Raw genomic sequence first — 16076 nt, forward strand, 5'->3', positions numbered from 1 at the left:
GACGTGTTTAGTTTGGTATGGTGGATGCCCGACAGAACGGGCGCAATTTCAAGTGGGAGGGGGAGGGAGAGAAGCTGTTGCAAACGTCTGTAGACGATTAGGAGCCTCGCAACTAACACTTCCGGCGAGTTCATATACACATCTACACGTACAAAATCACACTCACACATAAACACATCAAAATGGATATAAGATTTTCGCACTGTTCGGGAACGATGCATCGTGCGTGCTTCGCCAACCCGTTTTTAGGAGTCGTATTTGATGGACGTGCGGTAGCGACGACAGTAGTACTTCAGCGTGCGACGACCCCGGAACGGTGGCTCGACTGTGTTTGCCAGCTCCGAGGATGTTGGCGGATGATCATCCGATTCCACCTCCCCACCGGCCGGTACACCCGGCTCCGCCGGCACATTGCCACCGGTCACGTTCGAGGATGTGGCCTCGCCTTGCGATAGCATCGCGGTCAGGTTCTCGCGCCCTGTAAGCGAACGTCTCCCGGTTGGTGGTTTGCCGCTGGTGGCGGCCATCTTCGTGTAAAGCACTTCCTCCACCACGCTGGACATGCTGACCAGATTTCGACGACCCGGAATACCGCGTCTCAGTACCGTCTCCTCACCGGGAGCGGATTGTTCACCATGCTGTGTGTCCCGCTTGGTGTCCTCCATCAGGAAGCGTTGTCGGAACGCGTCACCGGACAACGGTAGCAGCGAGGTGCAGAAGTTGTCCAGAAAGTTGGAACGCTCGTACAGGGGGCTGGTCGGGACACGATCACCGGTACTAGGCACTGATACGGATCGTCCTAGCTCACGTACAGGGTTGTGTGGGATCACTTGACTCGCACTACCTTCCGAACCGGACGTCCACGAGGACAGGGTCGACAGTGTTCCGTTCAAACTGCCGGACGACGTTGAGCTGCCGGGGTTGAGAGCGTGCTTCGGTTGATCGTTGCACTCGGCTGTTGCGTTGATTGTGCGCTGGAGTGTTGATGCACTCGCGTCGATCGTCGGAACGTCAATGGTCAACTCCGACGCTGCACCGTGCGATCGTACCACTGCGAACCCACGGGACTCGCGGTGCCGCAGTGATGCTCGAAAGCGTTCGAGCGCAAGCGTATCCAGTCCATCACTTTCCGCTGAACAGCGCCTGGCCCGTGGCGGGATAGTTTGCTGGCTAGCGGTGGTGTTGGTTGTACGGGAATGTTTTGGTGAGGAAGCTGCCAGATGGAGGAATGAGATGGCGAAAATAGAGGGACATTGTTGGCGGATTTATTTTTTGACGGAGTGCAAAAAGAGAGAGAGAGAGATATAGAGAGAGAGAGAAACAAAGGTACACATAAAAATAAAAGGGACTTTTTGTTCACATACAAGGACTGAAGGGGAAGTAGGGATGTGAGGAAAAGGTTTTTTTGTCCAATTGTTTAGCTATTTACGGAATGGCGTGGAAATGGTCCATGAATGCAATGAATGGATGGAACCTGTTTCTTAAGAAACGATACCAAAGCAAACCACTCCGGTGGTCACAGGATGCAATCAACGCAAATTATTTAAATATCACTTCACACTTTTACATCGAACAAATACAATTATTAAAAGCACTTAGCAATCGCAGTTCTGCTAATGGGATTAACAGTGGTTAGGCACAATCAACGGTGAGACACAGCTGCACAGCAAAAAAGTACATTAAATCATTCTCAATAAATTACCATGCGCTATCTGGAAAAATTTTAAAAATGTAATGTAAAACGATTCTTTAGCATTAAGTTTTATAAAAATTTGATGTTTTTAAGAATTAATTTACATAAATGTATCAGTTGTTTATGGATTTTTACTTAGATGAGCTGACCGCCTAAATGCTCGACGTAATACACAAAATTCTTCAGCGTGGAAATTCTTCAAAACATGACATCACTTTCTAGCAAATTCTTCATTTTTTTGCAGCATATTTATTACCCTTTTTCATTGCTATAAAACATTTGAGAAATGTTAGTTCGTTAACACATTGACAGTTTTGCCTGAGTCTCATTAGGGCAAGCATTGTGTTTTTTTATTGATTTTTTCCGAGTGAGACTCACAGCGGAATAAACGGATTAGTTTGTTTTTCTTTGTATTTCTATTATTAGTACAAATATTCATGATTATTACTATGTATTTCGTAAACTTAAGTTTTTATATATCTAATTTGGTCTTCACAGTGACATATAATTTCAAATTTAATGTATGAAATTCGTAACAGTTCCCAGCTTCTTAACGTCCATTCACTCTTTCTATTCACTGTACCGCTCCGATAAAATTTTAATTTTCATTGTGTGTTTCATGGTTTGTGCATTTTCTTACAAGTTGCAAATATTTCCCGTTCCTTTCTCAACAATCTTAAGCATTTAAAGCACAATTGATTGGTGATCGGTAGCATAACTTTTTTTACTTTTTGAGAACAGTCATTCATAAGAATCTTCAGTGAGTCATTCAGGAGTCGAATGACTGACTATTTGTGAATCTCGAGGACTCATAAATCTAGAGAATTTATCAATCAATGAAGATTTTTGATTTTGGTGGTCGATAGCATCACTTTTTTTACTTTTAAGAATAGTCATTCATATAAATCTTTCACTGAGGAGTCATTCAGAAGTCGAATGACTGACTGTTTATGACTCTTTGAGATCAATCTAGAGGACTGATGCATCAATGAGGATCCATGAATTTTTGGAATAAAGATTAAGATTCCTTCATTTAGTTCAAAGATTCTTTCAGAATCAACCAACACTAACCGAAACGCATATACAGTGTCGTATAAGTCGAAATATGCGAGGAATATCAACTTCAGCCGGATCTGAATTGTAGATGGCAGTAAATTTACGAATGTTATAAAAGTGGAAGTCATCATTGCAATTTGACGACCAAAAAACAAACACGATACATTAATAAGTCCATGCAATATTATAAAAAAATAGAAATGAAATATGTTTTGAAGATTGAAATACAACGAAACAAGCCCATTCACCATAAATTTTATTTTTCTATTGAACCCTGCAGGCTTTTTCCTATTAAAAAACATCAATTTTGATGTGTTGTCAATCAGTTGTTACAATCGTAAAAAGGATTTTTTTAAAACTGGTTTCAATTTACTATATAAGATAGGGTAAGCATTCCAATAGCCCCTACGGCAAACCAAAAAATTTCATGAAACGAAAATGCATTTTTTGCCCGTATACTGAAAAATATTACATTTCTTCGCCGACTCGCAGCTTCCCAGTGTAATTCCATGTTTTTCTATTTTGACTATAGTGCCATTATGGAAACCAGGCATGTGAAAACTTTAATCAAACATAATGAAGTGACAATAGCGTGCTACTTAGATTGCACAGCAACAAAACAGATCCACTGAACGAAAAAAAGTATACGAGAATTGACAGTCTTCTGGTCTTAGCGACAAAATAATCTTCAAAGATCGAAAAAAATGCACACAGGCTTTACGGAAGAGGAAGTGTTAGTGATTAAGTGATAAATAAAATATAGCACCCCCATAAATATATGACACCAGCGCAAAAAGAACCACACCACCATTATAGGTACAAGGGAACATTCACGAAAAAGTGAGGTTTTTCATAACTTCTTGATGTTTAATGGCGGATATCGACATTTTCAATCAGAATTTTTGACAATATATATATTTTTTTTTTCAATCAAAGTATCTGAATCAAATCAAAGTATCATTTTATAAGTACTGGGCAAGTGTAAAAATGAAACCACTATTTTAGGACACCTACCTTATTTGTCGGTTGAAAACATTAAAAAAAACGCTTCGCTGAGCAGGTTTCCACTTCCTTAATATGGGGCAAATATTTCGAAACAGAAAATCCACGTTAAACGAGGAATTTCATGTTCCGCACGCTTCAAATTGCCATATAAATCAATCAAATTATTTAGGAGCTCCCTAATACACCCCCCCCCCCCCCCCTCCCCACTCCTTCCTTCTGGCCCTTCCGCGAGCCTTCTTCTCCCAAGCTCCAGCATAGAACGAATGGCCTAAGATGTCAAACTCCATCCGCACAACAAACCCCGACCCTCGTATTATAACCCCTTGACCATTCTTACAACTCCCTTGCCCGCCACCTCCACAAGGTAAGGGCACACAGATGAGCGGGCAGCAAGGATTTGATGCGGGAAATTAGCACCCACTTGTGATACGTTCTGGAATGTGCCGAAGGGCGCATGCATCGGCACCGTAAAGAGTGCAATAAAAGCGTTGGTTTTGTGTACCTTGCAGCTGACCACCGGTTTTGACCCGAATGTTGGTTTTAATTTTATTCTGTTTTTGCGAGTGTTGTTCGCTTTTTATTCGCCTTGTTTTTGTTTTGCCTGCGCCATATAAAAACATAACGCCAACCTGGTATCCATCGTGTTGGACCACTCCTGGCACTTGTACAGCTGGAGATGGAATCATTAACGCCCCAGGCCGTGTTTGCCGGTGTTGGATTATGATCATGGTGCTAATGCATTTTTGTTAGATTCTCTTTCTATCTTTCTCTCTCTCTCTCTTTCTCGCCTGCAATCAAAACCGCCACACGGTTGCTGTGTTATTGTGCGGTACACATCGCGTTACGGTAAATGATGATGCACTTTCTTTGCCTTCCGGGCCGGGTGTGGTTGTTTGTTGATGGAAGAGATTTTGATCGTTGGAATCGTTGGCGGAATTAAGTTTCTTTGATTTTCTGCAACCCTCGGCCCAGCCGGCGCAACCCGTGCAGCACCATAAATGTGAATATTTACGATGGACAACCAAGGAAATACAGAGGCAGGCAAATAGAGAGGCACAGGCGTTTACAAGGGCACTTGCCTTGCTGGTAGTACACTTATTTGATATTTTCTTTTCCATCTTTTTTTTTAGCTTTGCTGCGTGATACTGAGATCACATACATTTCGCAGCGTGCTGGTGAGTAGCTGAGTTTATTTTGAACGGTCACACAAATTTCGCTGATTTCTTTGGATTTGCGAATTTTTGTGGCTAGCAAACGAAGAACAAACGAATCCAATTTTAAGAATTAAGGGCGTGGGATGAAACTAAGACCACAATTAGGGTGTGCAGGGTTGCTATGGTGTGATATTTGAACGATTTGTAATGTTCAAACGACTTTAAGCCATACTGCCACTGCATCAGAGGTTCCGATTCCACAGCAGAGTGTTTCATTTGAAAGTAACAAAAAAACGAAACAAACCAAACAAAAAAACCACTCATTACAACTTGCAACTGCACAAATGCATACAGATGAAGTATTCTTTACATTGGAACGTTTTCAAGTGTTGGGTGGTACAACCACTCTAAAAAAACACAGAATTGAAAAGGTGACATTAATGAAATTATGACAATTCTGTCATTAAAAACAACAGAGCTCATTAAAATACAATCCCTAGAAATAGCATAAAACGTATGGGGGTAAAAAATAAAATGGAGGGCAAAATCGTGACAAAATGTATCGTATTCACCAGGAGGAGGTTTTAACTTTCAATTACAGTATACGGAAAAATAAGATCCATTTGGAAGTGTAAAAATAACTCTACGTTTTTGTATAACTGTGTGTAAACTATGAGACTACGGGCTATGGGAAACATCTGAAATAATGTGGCAATTCATTTTTTTAAGACAAATCATTCATATGAATCTTTAATGAGGAGTCACCCAAATCGGGAATTAACTCTCAAAAGATACATGAATTCATAGAGCATGGTGAATCATATTCAGTTCAAAAATTCATTTAGATTTATGAATCTGAATCAGATTCACACAATAGAAATCTGAACAATTTATTCCAAGTATTTTTTTTTTTCTTGACGGAACGACCTACTAGGTCATGCCTGCCATATCTGGTTTTCTGGGTTTATTTTAACACGTAGCCGGATAATCGGTCCTAGATGCTATATTAAGTGTATGAAGAAGGTTTCAGCGGTGAGGCACTTCGTTTCCATCACATATAACCTATTTGGCGTCAATAATATCATTTTCCCATCTGGAGTGCCAAATAAAAGTGATGTGCTGGAGTTCTACGAGCAACTCGTAAAGAGTAACAGAACCTAAAGATTAAGATCGAGGAAAAAGTGGTCTCTTCGTTCCTTCTGAACTCAGAAACATTGAAGAAGTACCTGGATAAGATGTATTAAATTAGTGCCGAGTCTAGTATCTTTCGAGCAGCAAAAAAATGTTCAAGAAGAAGTTGCTGTAGATCATGATGCAATTGTTTAACGAAAAATTGAGAATAACGATGTATTTACTAAGCGTTTTCGAGAAATGCTCAAAAGAAGGATTCACACGGAAAAGCTAAAACACGTGCTAAAATGTTTAATTTGTGTGGTATTTACTAAGGTTCTGACCAACTGGCGTAAGTCATTGTGATTTAGTGATGATGCATTTTTACTGAAAGTTTATTACATTTATTTAAGTGATGAGCTTCTTTGCTTCATGCGTTAGTCTTTTTTTTTACCTTTTTTTTATCTTTATTTTCCAATAACTGAAATGTTAGATATGACTTGTAGGCAGTGGTGTTGCAACTCAAAGATTCTTTGGAATCGATTACGGATCAAATTCAAATTTGAAACTACCAAACCGGCGTCGAACATACCTACTGCCGGTTAACGCTTTGCGACGCTCAACTAACGACCGGTACATAGTTCATGGGCAATGGAGTACATCAGATCAGATCGGTACCGTCTGGAGCACTGGAGTTGCCTCCAGAATTTCATTAATAGCCCAGCTCTAGAATTCAATACTGTAGAACTGCAGGAAGTGACTGCACTATTGTTTTTAAAACACTTTTTTCTACAATATCTGACTTTGAAGAAAACTACACAAATATACTGAAAACTAAATTCGGTCTGTTCGTAGAGCTTGCCAATAGATATGGATATGTTACTTGCAACAATATATTTGACTTATCAAAAAAAATGTGCAAAGGTATATTAACCCATTACAGCTCAGGAGTACGAAATTTTAATCCAAACGGTATGTAACTTTCTATTCCTTCTAGAAATGACCCGTAATTGGGGGCATAGGACATTATTTTCTTTTGGCCTTCTCGAACTTGATATATTATATTATTTATTTATTTCATATAATTATAACGACACTTCGCCGTATTATCAGTCCTATATTGACTGCGGAGAGTACAAATTCCTCAAGACATTTCCTCCTTGTCTATTCCCTTATCACAAAATGCAGTCAAAAAAAATATCTTTAATTTTTCAAAGACAATTTTAACTTGTTCTTTCTTTTCTTCGAATATTGTTTTGAATTAAATTCTAAAGCTTGTCTATTATTATTTCATCACAAATTTAATCAATTCATAATATGTTGAATCACAAATTATTGATATTTCAGATGATTATTTCTTCGACTGCATTCTTCCCTAATTTTGGACACAACAATACACTACTTGATGATTCAAAAATAATTTAAGAGACTCTAAAATTAACATCTGATACCATTTTAAAATAAAATTGGGCTATTCATTTTGATTAACACAGCTGTTAAAAAAGAATATTTTTGCGTATGAAAATTCATACACTAGGACATAGTGGTTACTGACGTAATTTTCCAATCTTTCAATATTCGCAAAGCGAAACTGTTTCATTCATTCTTAACAAAACATGTCACTGTTTATTCTCACGTTTCAGTTGTTGTGCTCACTTACTGCACCAGTTGCACTTGTTTATTCCGCTACTGTAAATAACAGTTGCCATATTCAATGGCATATTTTTCAACGATTTTTGTTGTGCATTCTCCACCCGCAAGTTGTGTTTGAAAAAATGACTCAACCCGGGACAGAAAAAATTGCGTTCCAATAAACAAAAATTATATAATGCAAAACTGGCGAATGGAGGGCGGAAAAAAACAACCTACCGCACAGAAGCTTCATTTACTCTACAGATTAGCCCGGTGTGTAGTGGCTGCGAGCGGAAGTGATGATGACAAATCGGTCACACAGGTGTGTATGAGCGCGCGCGCGCGTGTGTTTGTATTAAGTTGCAAGGTTTTGCGGGAAAATTATGGCAAAATAGTATCAAATTTCGCTGCGTCAAACTCGTCTATAGGGTGCGTGGGGCGATTGACGGTAAGCTGGAAGGTGGAATGGTGGTGGGCAACCGAATAGGTGGGAGTAATTTCGAAATTAGCTATTTCGATTGCATCAAACGTCCCACCCAGTAGGTGCATGCGAGATGGATGGGTGCTGACAGTGCAAAGCGACACGGGTGGATAACATGACAAAAAAAGGCCCACCCCGTGAAGGTTTTATGCGGTTGATTATAAACTGAACTCAGTGGATAGTTTTGCATGATACGGTTTCGTACGAGTTGATCCACCAACAACGGTAAGCAAACATTAAATGAGGGAAGGTGTTTCCACCAGGGAACGGACAAAACCCTTTATTTTCTCTCTAGTCGTCTCTAGAACATGGAAAAAATATTTTACAACCGTTTGAAATCGTTTTGTGGAATACAAACAAAGCCGGTTAGAATTCGTTACCACCCAATGATGGAAAGATTTTTAATTACTGCTTTGCTGTTTGTAGCTTACTGTTACTGACATTAAATCGTTTTATTTAATTTGAATCAACATGATCATCATACAATCAACGGTTAAAATAACTTATTTGTATTATTTTAGGTCTCAATATTATTATTTCGTGATGAAATAGTTTTTAAACAAATAATGACTTTGAACAAACCATCGCCAATACAATATTTGATGACGTGTCTGAAACATTCAAAGTTCACACCACCCCGGCAAGAGGAAGAATGTAACACTAACACAAATTACATCTTCCCGCACGGTAGGTACTGGTGCAGAGTGGGTGAGGAATGTAATTGATATTTAAATTACATGTCATTTTTGCAGCGCCACATCCAATCAGCACTGTTGTTCGGCTACGTTCTTCGGCAGGCAGAACGTATTTTACCTCCCGCACACAGTAGCAGAGTGAATAGCCTACAGGTATTGGCAATTCTGCAATGATTTTATTTAAAAACTGTCAAACTAAAGCTAAAGCCGATTAAAAGGTTCTTACTTGGCTGACAGCTGAGATGGAAAGTCCCCCAAACCCACCAATCATCAAGCGGGAAAGGAATGTTCAAGTACAATTCGAGCGTATTGATAAGTGTAATTTAAATCGATTAAAATGTAAATAAGGTACATAATTCGCAATTGGAAAACCGTAGCAACGACACTACCCAGTGACGATAAGGTTGCCCAAGCTGAGGAAATGTCACGGATGCAGTAAATTTAAAACATACGGATAGCTACCTCACTTATCTTGAGATGACACCCGCAGCTGTTTAATGCAGCGCAAGTTTGATGGTCGCTCCGGGACAGATAGCACAACGATGCGTATGTGTTTGCTAGATGCTGTTTGATGGACGAGTGGCAACGTTCTACATGCGGCCCAGAGTCTGTGGTTGATGACTGTGTGTTTTCATTTCTTTCGAACGCGTACCCATTAATTAATGCTCAATAGCAAGTCACACGCACTTTTGGAGATTTGCAATTAGCGCTTCTTCATTAGCGGCAGACCCGCACTCTGTTTAGAGAACGACACGCAAACAAACAAACAAACAAATCGAATCGCCAAGCGGCACGACACGGCGATCACACATTAGCGAGCGGGTGCGCTCTGGCAGAATCCGATCAGATCAACCTGAGGTGATAGCCTGCGGATGATAACCGCATGCGTGACAGATAACGCACACCTGACCGGCAGATGACTCTAAGACGCATACACGGCTAACAATAATCATTTATTTGCATGCATCGATGTATTTGCCTGCTGGACGTTACTAAAGATACACTCTTTATCACTCACTCACCCACACACAACATACGCAGAATCGCTCAGAAACACCTTTGGACACAGAAATGCGTCTACCCCACGTACACGTCGCCACTTCACAGTTGTCGGCGGCACAAAATGGCACACGCAATTTTTTTTTTTCACTCGTTCTCTTGCTTTCCCACTAGAAAGTCGTCTAGAACGCGTACGATTCGGAACGCCCGTACCGGAAGCCCTGCCCGACGGGAGCGACCGGAACAGCCCGAAAATGCGGCACCTAACGCTAGAAACAAACTGACGCTTCACGCCGTCTGCTGAGCCCAATCGAGCGGTTGTCTGGCTCGTGCGTTGTTAACACATTCGTACACACACAGCCACAAACGGCCAAAGCGAACGATGAGCCGAACCGTCTCGTCCACGACGACCACGAGGCTACCCGTACAGCGTTCCAGTCTGTGTGCGCGCGAGCGAGACAGGTAGATGCTATCCCTCTGTAGCATGTGGGTGACACAGAACCGTTTCCCCGCTTTTGCGCACCTTTCCGCACACCGCGCGGTTCCTGATGCACTGGCTTTAGATCACATTCAGGCCGATTTTAGACGCATTTCGCAGCAGTCACGGTGGAGGAAACCTTTCCTGCCAGTGCGCCGGCGTCCGAATACCCGGTCGGCGTTACCCGTTTGAACCGTGACCGAGCCCAACGAATGGTAGAATCAAAACAAAACGGCTCGATAAACAATCGCTACCGTTTTACTGCAGGGTGTTATGCGCTAGCGGTTCTACGCCCCACCGGCAATATCCAACCTTCGCCGCTACATTGTTTTGTACTGAACAGGTTCCCGGCTGCCAATGAACCACACGCAAATGTTGGAATTTACCACTACTCACGTCATTGCATTTATGGCGTTTTCATTTAAAAAAAAACGTTACTCTTGCCTTCCCTGTTGCTGCCACCTGTTCCGGAAATGGGAATGACTCGTACATCAGCACGATGAAGACCGGACGCACCTTATTCCTTGACTAGTGTTTTGTCATGGGTTGCTGAGCACACTCAGCTCGTCCGAAGTGAGAAAGTGAACGAAAGGTATAAACCTTCAAATGCCATAATTCACAAGATCTACCAGAGAGCTAGATCACTTATTGCGGGTTGCTATTTCAGGGATTTATATTAACCCCTAACAACATTAAGAATACATTCCTGTATGCATACAAGTTATGTAATGTTTGGTATATAACCAAATATACATGATATATAGATAAATTGTGTTCCATTTTGACAACACCAGGACATACACGTCTAAAAACCGAGTTCGGAAGTTTTAATTTATTTTTTTAATGCATCCACCATATAGTCCAGACCTGCAATCTTTCGATTACTATCCTTTTCTTGCGTTAATTAACTTTATGTAAAATAAAATTTGAAATCAAGAAAAACAAAGATTAGGAGAAAGAAAAGAATACTCGGGAAAACTCAATCACTAAAATTTTTCTCAGTAACGATCAAAACTTCTACGGAGAGGCGTTATGAATCTACTTTTAAATTATACATCAAACCCTATGACTATTCGTCCCAAATCGGACAATCTGTAGCACTTGAGATAGGGCGACAAATTATGTCCTAATATTAGATGTATTTTCCTCAATTCGCTTCTTTCTTCACTCTTTAAAATCTCCACCATATTCCACCATACCTCCATATTAAGTAACGCTTTTGCGTTGACAATTTTTGACCCGTTTTCTCTCTATTGTCACAAAACGATACACTGGAAGCAAACTCCATCTATTGGTAAACATTTGATAACTTTTACATTAAATGGTACTGATGACACGTATAATTTATCAATATAGAACCAATGTAGAATTTAATTTTATAAGAAAATTGTTGTAAGGGGAGATCAATTCTCTGAAACTACTGAGTCAATTTCAATGTACCTGTTCGAACTCTAAGATGCCTGATAAGCCTGAAAAGCTGATCAAAACAGAAGTGCGTATAGTGACAATGATCCTATGACGGCAATGGCTTCTAGGTTAAATAAAAAGTATGACTGCTTCGATTGGGACTAGTGTTAAATTAAGTAATTGGTACTGCGTTGTTCTTGTTTCTGTTCTGTTTTTTCAAGCCTCTTAAGTTCGTTCTATAAGTGACAAGGCCGTCTGTTGACCATTCACGACGGTTTAAATATACAAATTTGATTGTCGTAGTACGGACCAGGTTAACTAAACCCAGGTCAAGTTCTTGTTTTTGAGAGTAAAGTTCGTCTTCTTAAGGAAGACACTTCGTACTCATGTCCGCAAAGACCAGAGGCCCTAATCGAAATTGAGGAATTGAAGTAAAGGACTGATAAAGGATTGAAGTAATATACTTGATATATCCACTTGATACATCCAAAGGTCCTGTAACATGCCTAGTACCAGCAGGGATTCCTCATTGGTATTTCTTGATGTTCTTTGAGCGCGATTCGCGCCACTATTTATTTCACGACTATTCTTTCAGAGAACGAGGCATAGCAACCACACACACTGCGGGCTGAAGGCAGAAGATTGTTCCTTCGGTCACCGACCGAAGAAGCCACCTTAACGTCAGGTCGTTAAGAGGCAGCTTAAACTCCAGGCGCTAAAGATACGTTGTGGCTGGAAACAGCCGGACGATATCTGACTAGGCAGATAGACTAAAGTGGACTTTAGTAGGCAACTCTAAAGGGTTACCTAACTGGGTCTACACACCCGATGGCTAAATCCTTCACAAGTAAGGCCCTCAGAGAGGAGAGCAAGCCTAATGGTTGAAGCGATTCTATGTAAACAGAGGAGATGTCTTAAATACTCTACACAGTGGTGATAAAAAAAACAAACGCGTAGATGATTTTCAGCAATGTTTGGAGTTGTTACAAGCACAATATCTTTTGCGTTGGTTGTACCTGAACACACCTGAATCTAAAAAATCATCATCTTAGTAGGCGGCAGCAGTTGTCTGTATCTGGTATCTTTGAGATTAATATCAAGAAGTAGATAGATAACAAGGAACTCATATCTAAATCCTTATCATTACTGAATTGTCCATGAACATCTTAATTCTGACACCAAAAGAGCATTCTAGATAACAAGTAGTACTCCTTCTCGTGGACTCATTCTCATGTAGTTTAATCGGAGTTTTTGTTCTATGTTGTAAATGGTGAATGTTAGCAGATAAAGGATACTTTTATACTAAAATACATTGCCAACTAATCTAACATCAAAGCAACAAACTCGTGAGTTCGTGAGCCTTCTTAGCACCGTGTAAAACTACGCTCGCTTAGCTCACCCCAGTGAGCTATTTGACAAAACACTTGCGATATGACGCTCAGCACAAACCGCACAATATGGCAACGCTTCCGCTATCATGCTGCTGTTTGTAACGGGAGGCCTTTCACGCTTGGGTGATCAACCGTACTGCATCAAGCGTCATTCTGAGAGGTGAACAAAATACCGATTTCCATTTCATCCGCTTGGCTGGATATACACTAGCACACGTATATCCAGCCCTTGTCATACATTTGCGCGATTGCCAGAAGTCTAACAATATATTCCCAATTCCCCTTCGGGTAGGATCCATCTGTTACAGTTTTAATTACCCTTTCCTCAATTTCCCAGAACACAGCGTATTCACATCCCACCAAAAAGCTTTATTACAGCGCACATTAGTCACGACACGAGCCATCCAAGAGGTATGCTACATATATGTACAATTGACAACTCAAGTCGTACGGCGGTACACTTACCGTTACTGATCGCTGCACGTGGGTTGTTTTCTGGAGTGTCGCCCGGCTGTCCACCACGATGCCGCGTCCGGCCACGGCGCTTCTGCGAGCCGGATCTAGATGAGCTTCCGGTGCGCTGTTCGTCCCTTCTAGGATCCGTCTCCGTGTCCGACGTGGAGGAACTGGATGCAGACCGTCGCCCATTACGTTGCGCGTATCGGTACGCATTTATCGGTGAATTGTTACGCCCGGAAGATAGCGATCGACGATGCGTTGAGTGAACGCTACCCCCAACGCTTGCACTGCGCCTTGAGCGTCGCTTTCGATGGGATGTTCCGTTCTGGTGTGGAGAGGATCCGTTCACCGTCGTACCTGCTTCCGGTGGTTCCGATATCCGTATGCCCGGTGCGTCCTGGCGATCCTCCTCCGTTTGCAGATCGTGCGAAAGCATAACCCTCGAAAGGAGTCCATCGATTCGGGTTATTTCACGCTCGTATTTAAAACGCTCCACTTCCCCGTTGTCCATCGGTCGTGGTCGATCCGTCTGTTCGTCTAACTCCACCAAACGATCCGTGTCCTGGACGGTTGACGGAAGCTCGCCGTTTTCTCGCTGCCGTCGCCTTAAACTGCGCTGGGTATGAAAGCTTTCTTCGCGTACCATCAGCGTACCGATGTTGCTGCGCACTAGCTTGTAGATTTTGGGACGCGGTTTGATTGGAGTGGTTGATGGATCGGGTGGAATCTCTTCGATGGTGACACCAGCTGTATCTGGCTGCGGCGGCGAGTTATCTCTTGCTGGGGGCAGTACGAGCTGTGGAAGGGGTGGTACTCCCAGCTGCAAGTCTTTTCCTTCTTCCTCCTCGGTGGAGCTACGACCGTAGAACTCGCTGATCCGCTCCAAAATTGAACTGGAGCGGCTTGCCAACGAGCGGCGGGATCTCCGCCGAACGATAAGTGGATCTTCCGGCATACCGATAGCATTAGCAGACTTGCTCTTCTGCAGAGATCCCCGTCCGTCTTCCGTGTTTCCGTTGATCAGTTTGTACTGTGACCCGCTTGTGGACAGCTTGTGTCCGAGCCCCTTGTTTTGCAACTGATTAAAGATGTCTACCAGCGAGTCACCGGACGTAGATAGCTTCTCCTTTACCAAAGACGTACGGGAACGTCGATATCGTCCTTGGCGCGAGTCGAGTTCTCTAGAGCTGCTACTACTCTGCAATAGCGCAGATTTCTCGGTGGGTACAGCATCGGGGCAGTCCGAACGGATGACACAATCCGGCCGATCAACTTCCACCATCAGCTCCCCGTTCACACCATCGTAGAGCTGTATTTTTGGAAAGTTTATGTTCGGGGAGGAGCTGGACGTGGTGAGTTCCCACTTCCAGTTCTTGGGCCTCTTGAGCGCTAACCTTAGCAAATTGTCTGCGCTTAGCAGATTGTTATTGTTTACATCGCAAGACCCCTCTTCACTAGCCGTGGTAGCAATGCTGTGTCGGTACGACATCATTGCGGCAGCAAATCTTTAATATCCACCGAATTAAAGTGTCTTCCGGTCGCGAAGTGTTCCATAAACCGCGTCACTGTGGTGGTAAATGCATCACCAGCACATCCTGCGCTAAAGGGCGAAAATAAAACGCTACGACATTACGCTCGGTTCCCGGACGCGGGCATAATGCATACGCTAGAGATACTGCCGTTCGGAATCTGTCTTCGTCTGTGTCGATCGTGTCAAGACCTAGGTGGCATCCACTGCATCGTGACTGCACTGAAGATACCACCCAGCGTGAGTTGTCTAATTGTTTATAGCAACGCTCAGCGAAGCCTGCGTGCAACATGATCCTCCGTTATAGGTCGTTATACTTTTACGAGCGCACCGATCACAATCAAATGCACCAGCTGGTTGCTACAGGTTGCTTTGTCTATTGCAAACATACCGTTCACGCTATTTGTGCGACCCGCTTGTGCGAAGACACTGCCTAAATATAGCATGACCGCGTGGCTTACGAATGTGGTGCGACGAAAGCGAGAGTGACGTACGACGGTCAGTGTGCCGCATGACGTCGTCACAAGATGGCAAGTATTGGTGAGGTAGGCGAAAAGCGTACGCATGGTGCGGTTGAAGATTCCACATCTCGTCTCGTTGCAAATCGGGAACATCAAAGCAAGCTCGCACGTGTATTCCTGTTCGTATGTCGTACGTATGTCTGTCGTACGTGTCGTACCTATGTCTAAACCTCTGGGCAAGGTCGAAAATCAGCCGGATGGTGATTATTGATTATTATTGTTAACACCACACATCCCATACCATAATGAAATGTAGCAATAATTCGAGGGTGCAAAAAATTGTGTGCGACCTGTTTGGACTAAACATGTCAACAGCCATCAATCGTAACAAATGCCACTCTGCAGACGTCAGTGAGGATGTGAAAGGTAGTATATATATCGATGTCAGATAAACGTCTAGAAGCGCCGTTACCGCTTAAAGTAAACAATACCAGCAGCGCGAGAAGGCCAACTCGGTACGCAACGCA

At 42.4% G+C, this 16076-nt stretch overlaps 1 protein-coding gene across 1 annotated transcript; it reads right to left on the reverse strand.

Moving 5' to 3' along the window:
• Positions 1–245: 245 nt before the first annotated feature.
• LOC128710414 (uncharacterized) lies at positions 246–15049 on the reverse strand. Its single transcript, XM_053805471.1, has 2 exons — positions 13567–15049; positions 246–1213 (listed from the first exon to the last, which is right to left on the reverse strand). Exons 1-2 carry the CDS (start codon positions 15047–15049, stop codon positions 246–248), a joined length of 2451 nt encoding a protein of 816 aa, XP_053661446.1.
• Positions 15050–16076: the final 1027 nt, after the last annotated feature.

This window comes from Anopheles marshallii, chromosome X (genome assembly GCF_943734725.1).
Source record: "Anopheles marshallii chromosome X, idAnoMarsDA_429_01, whole genome shotgun sequence".
In the NCBI taxonomy this organism is placed as follows: domain Eukaryota; kingdom Metazoa; phylum Arthropoda; class Insecta; order Diptera; family Culicidae; genus Anopheles; species Anopheles marshallii.

Bases quoted from the DNA above. Each gene is read 5' to 3' on its own strand.
- LOC128710414 (XM_053805471.1), bottom strand. From the start codon at position 15,049: ATGTCGTACCGACACAGCATTGCTACCACGGCTAGTGAAGAGGGGTCT. The intron at 1,214-13,566 runs GTAAGTGTACCG...TCCATCTGGCAG, and splicing joins ACGTGCAGCGATCAGTAACG to CTTCCTCACCAAAACATTCC.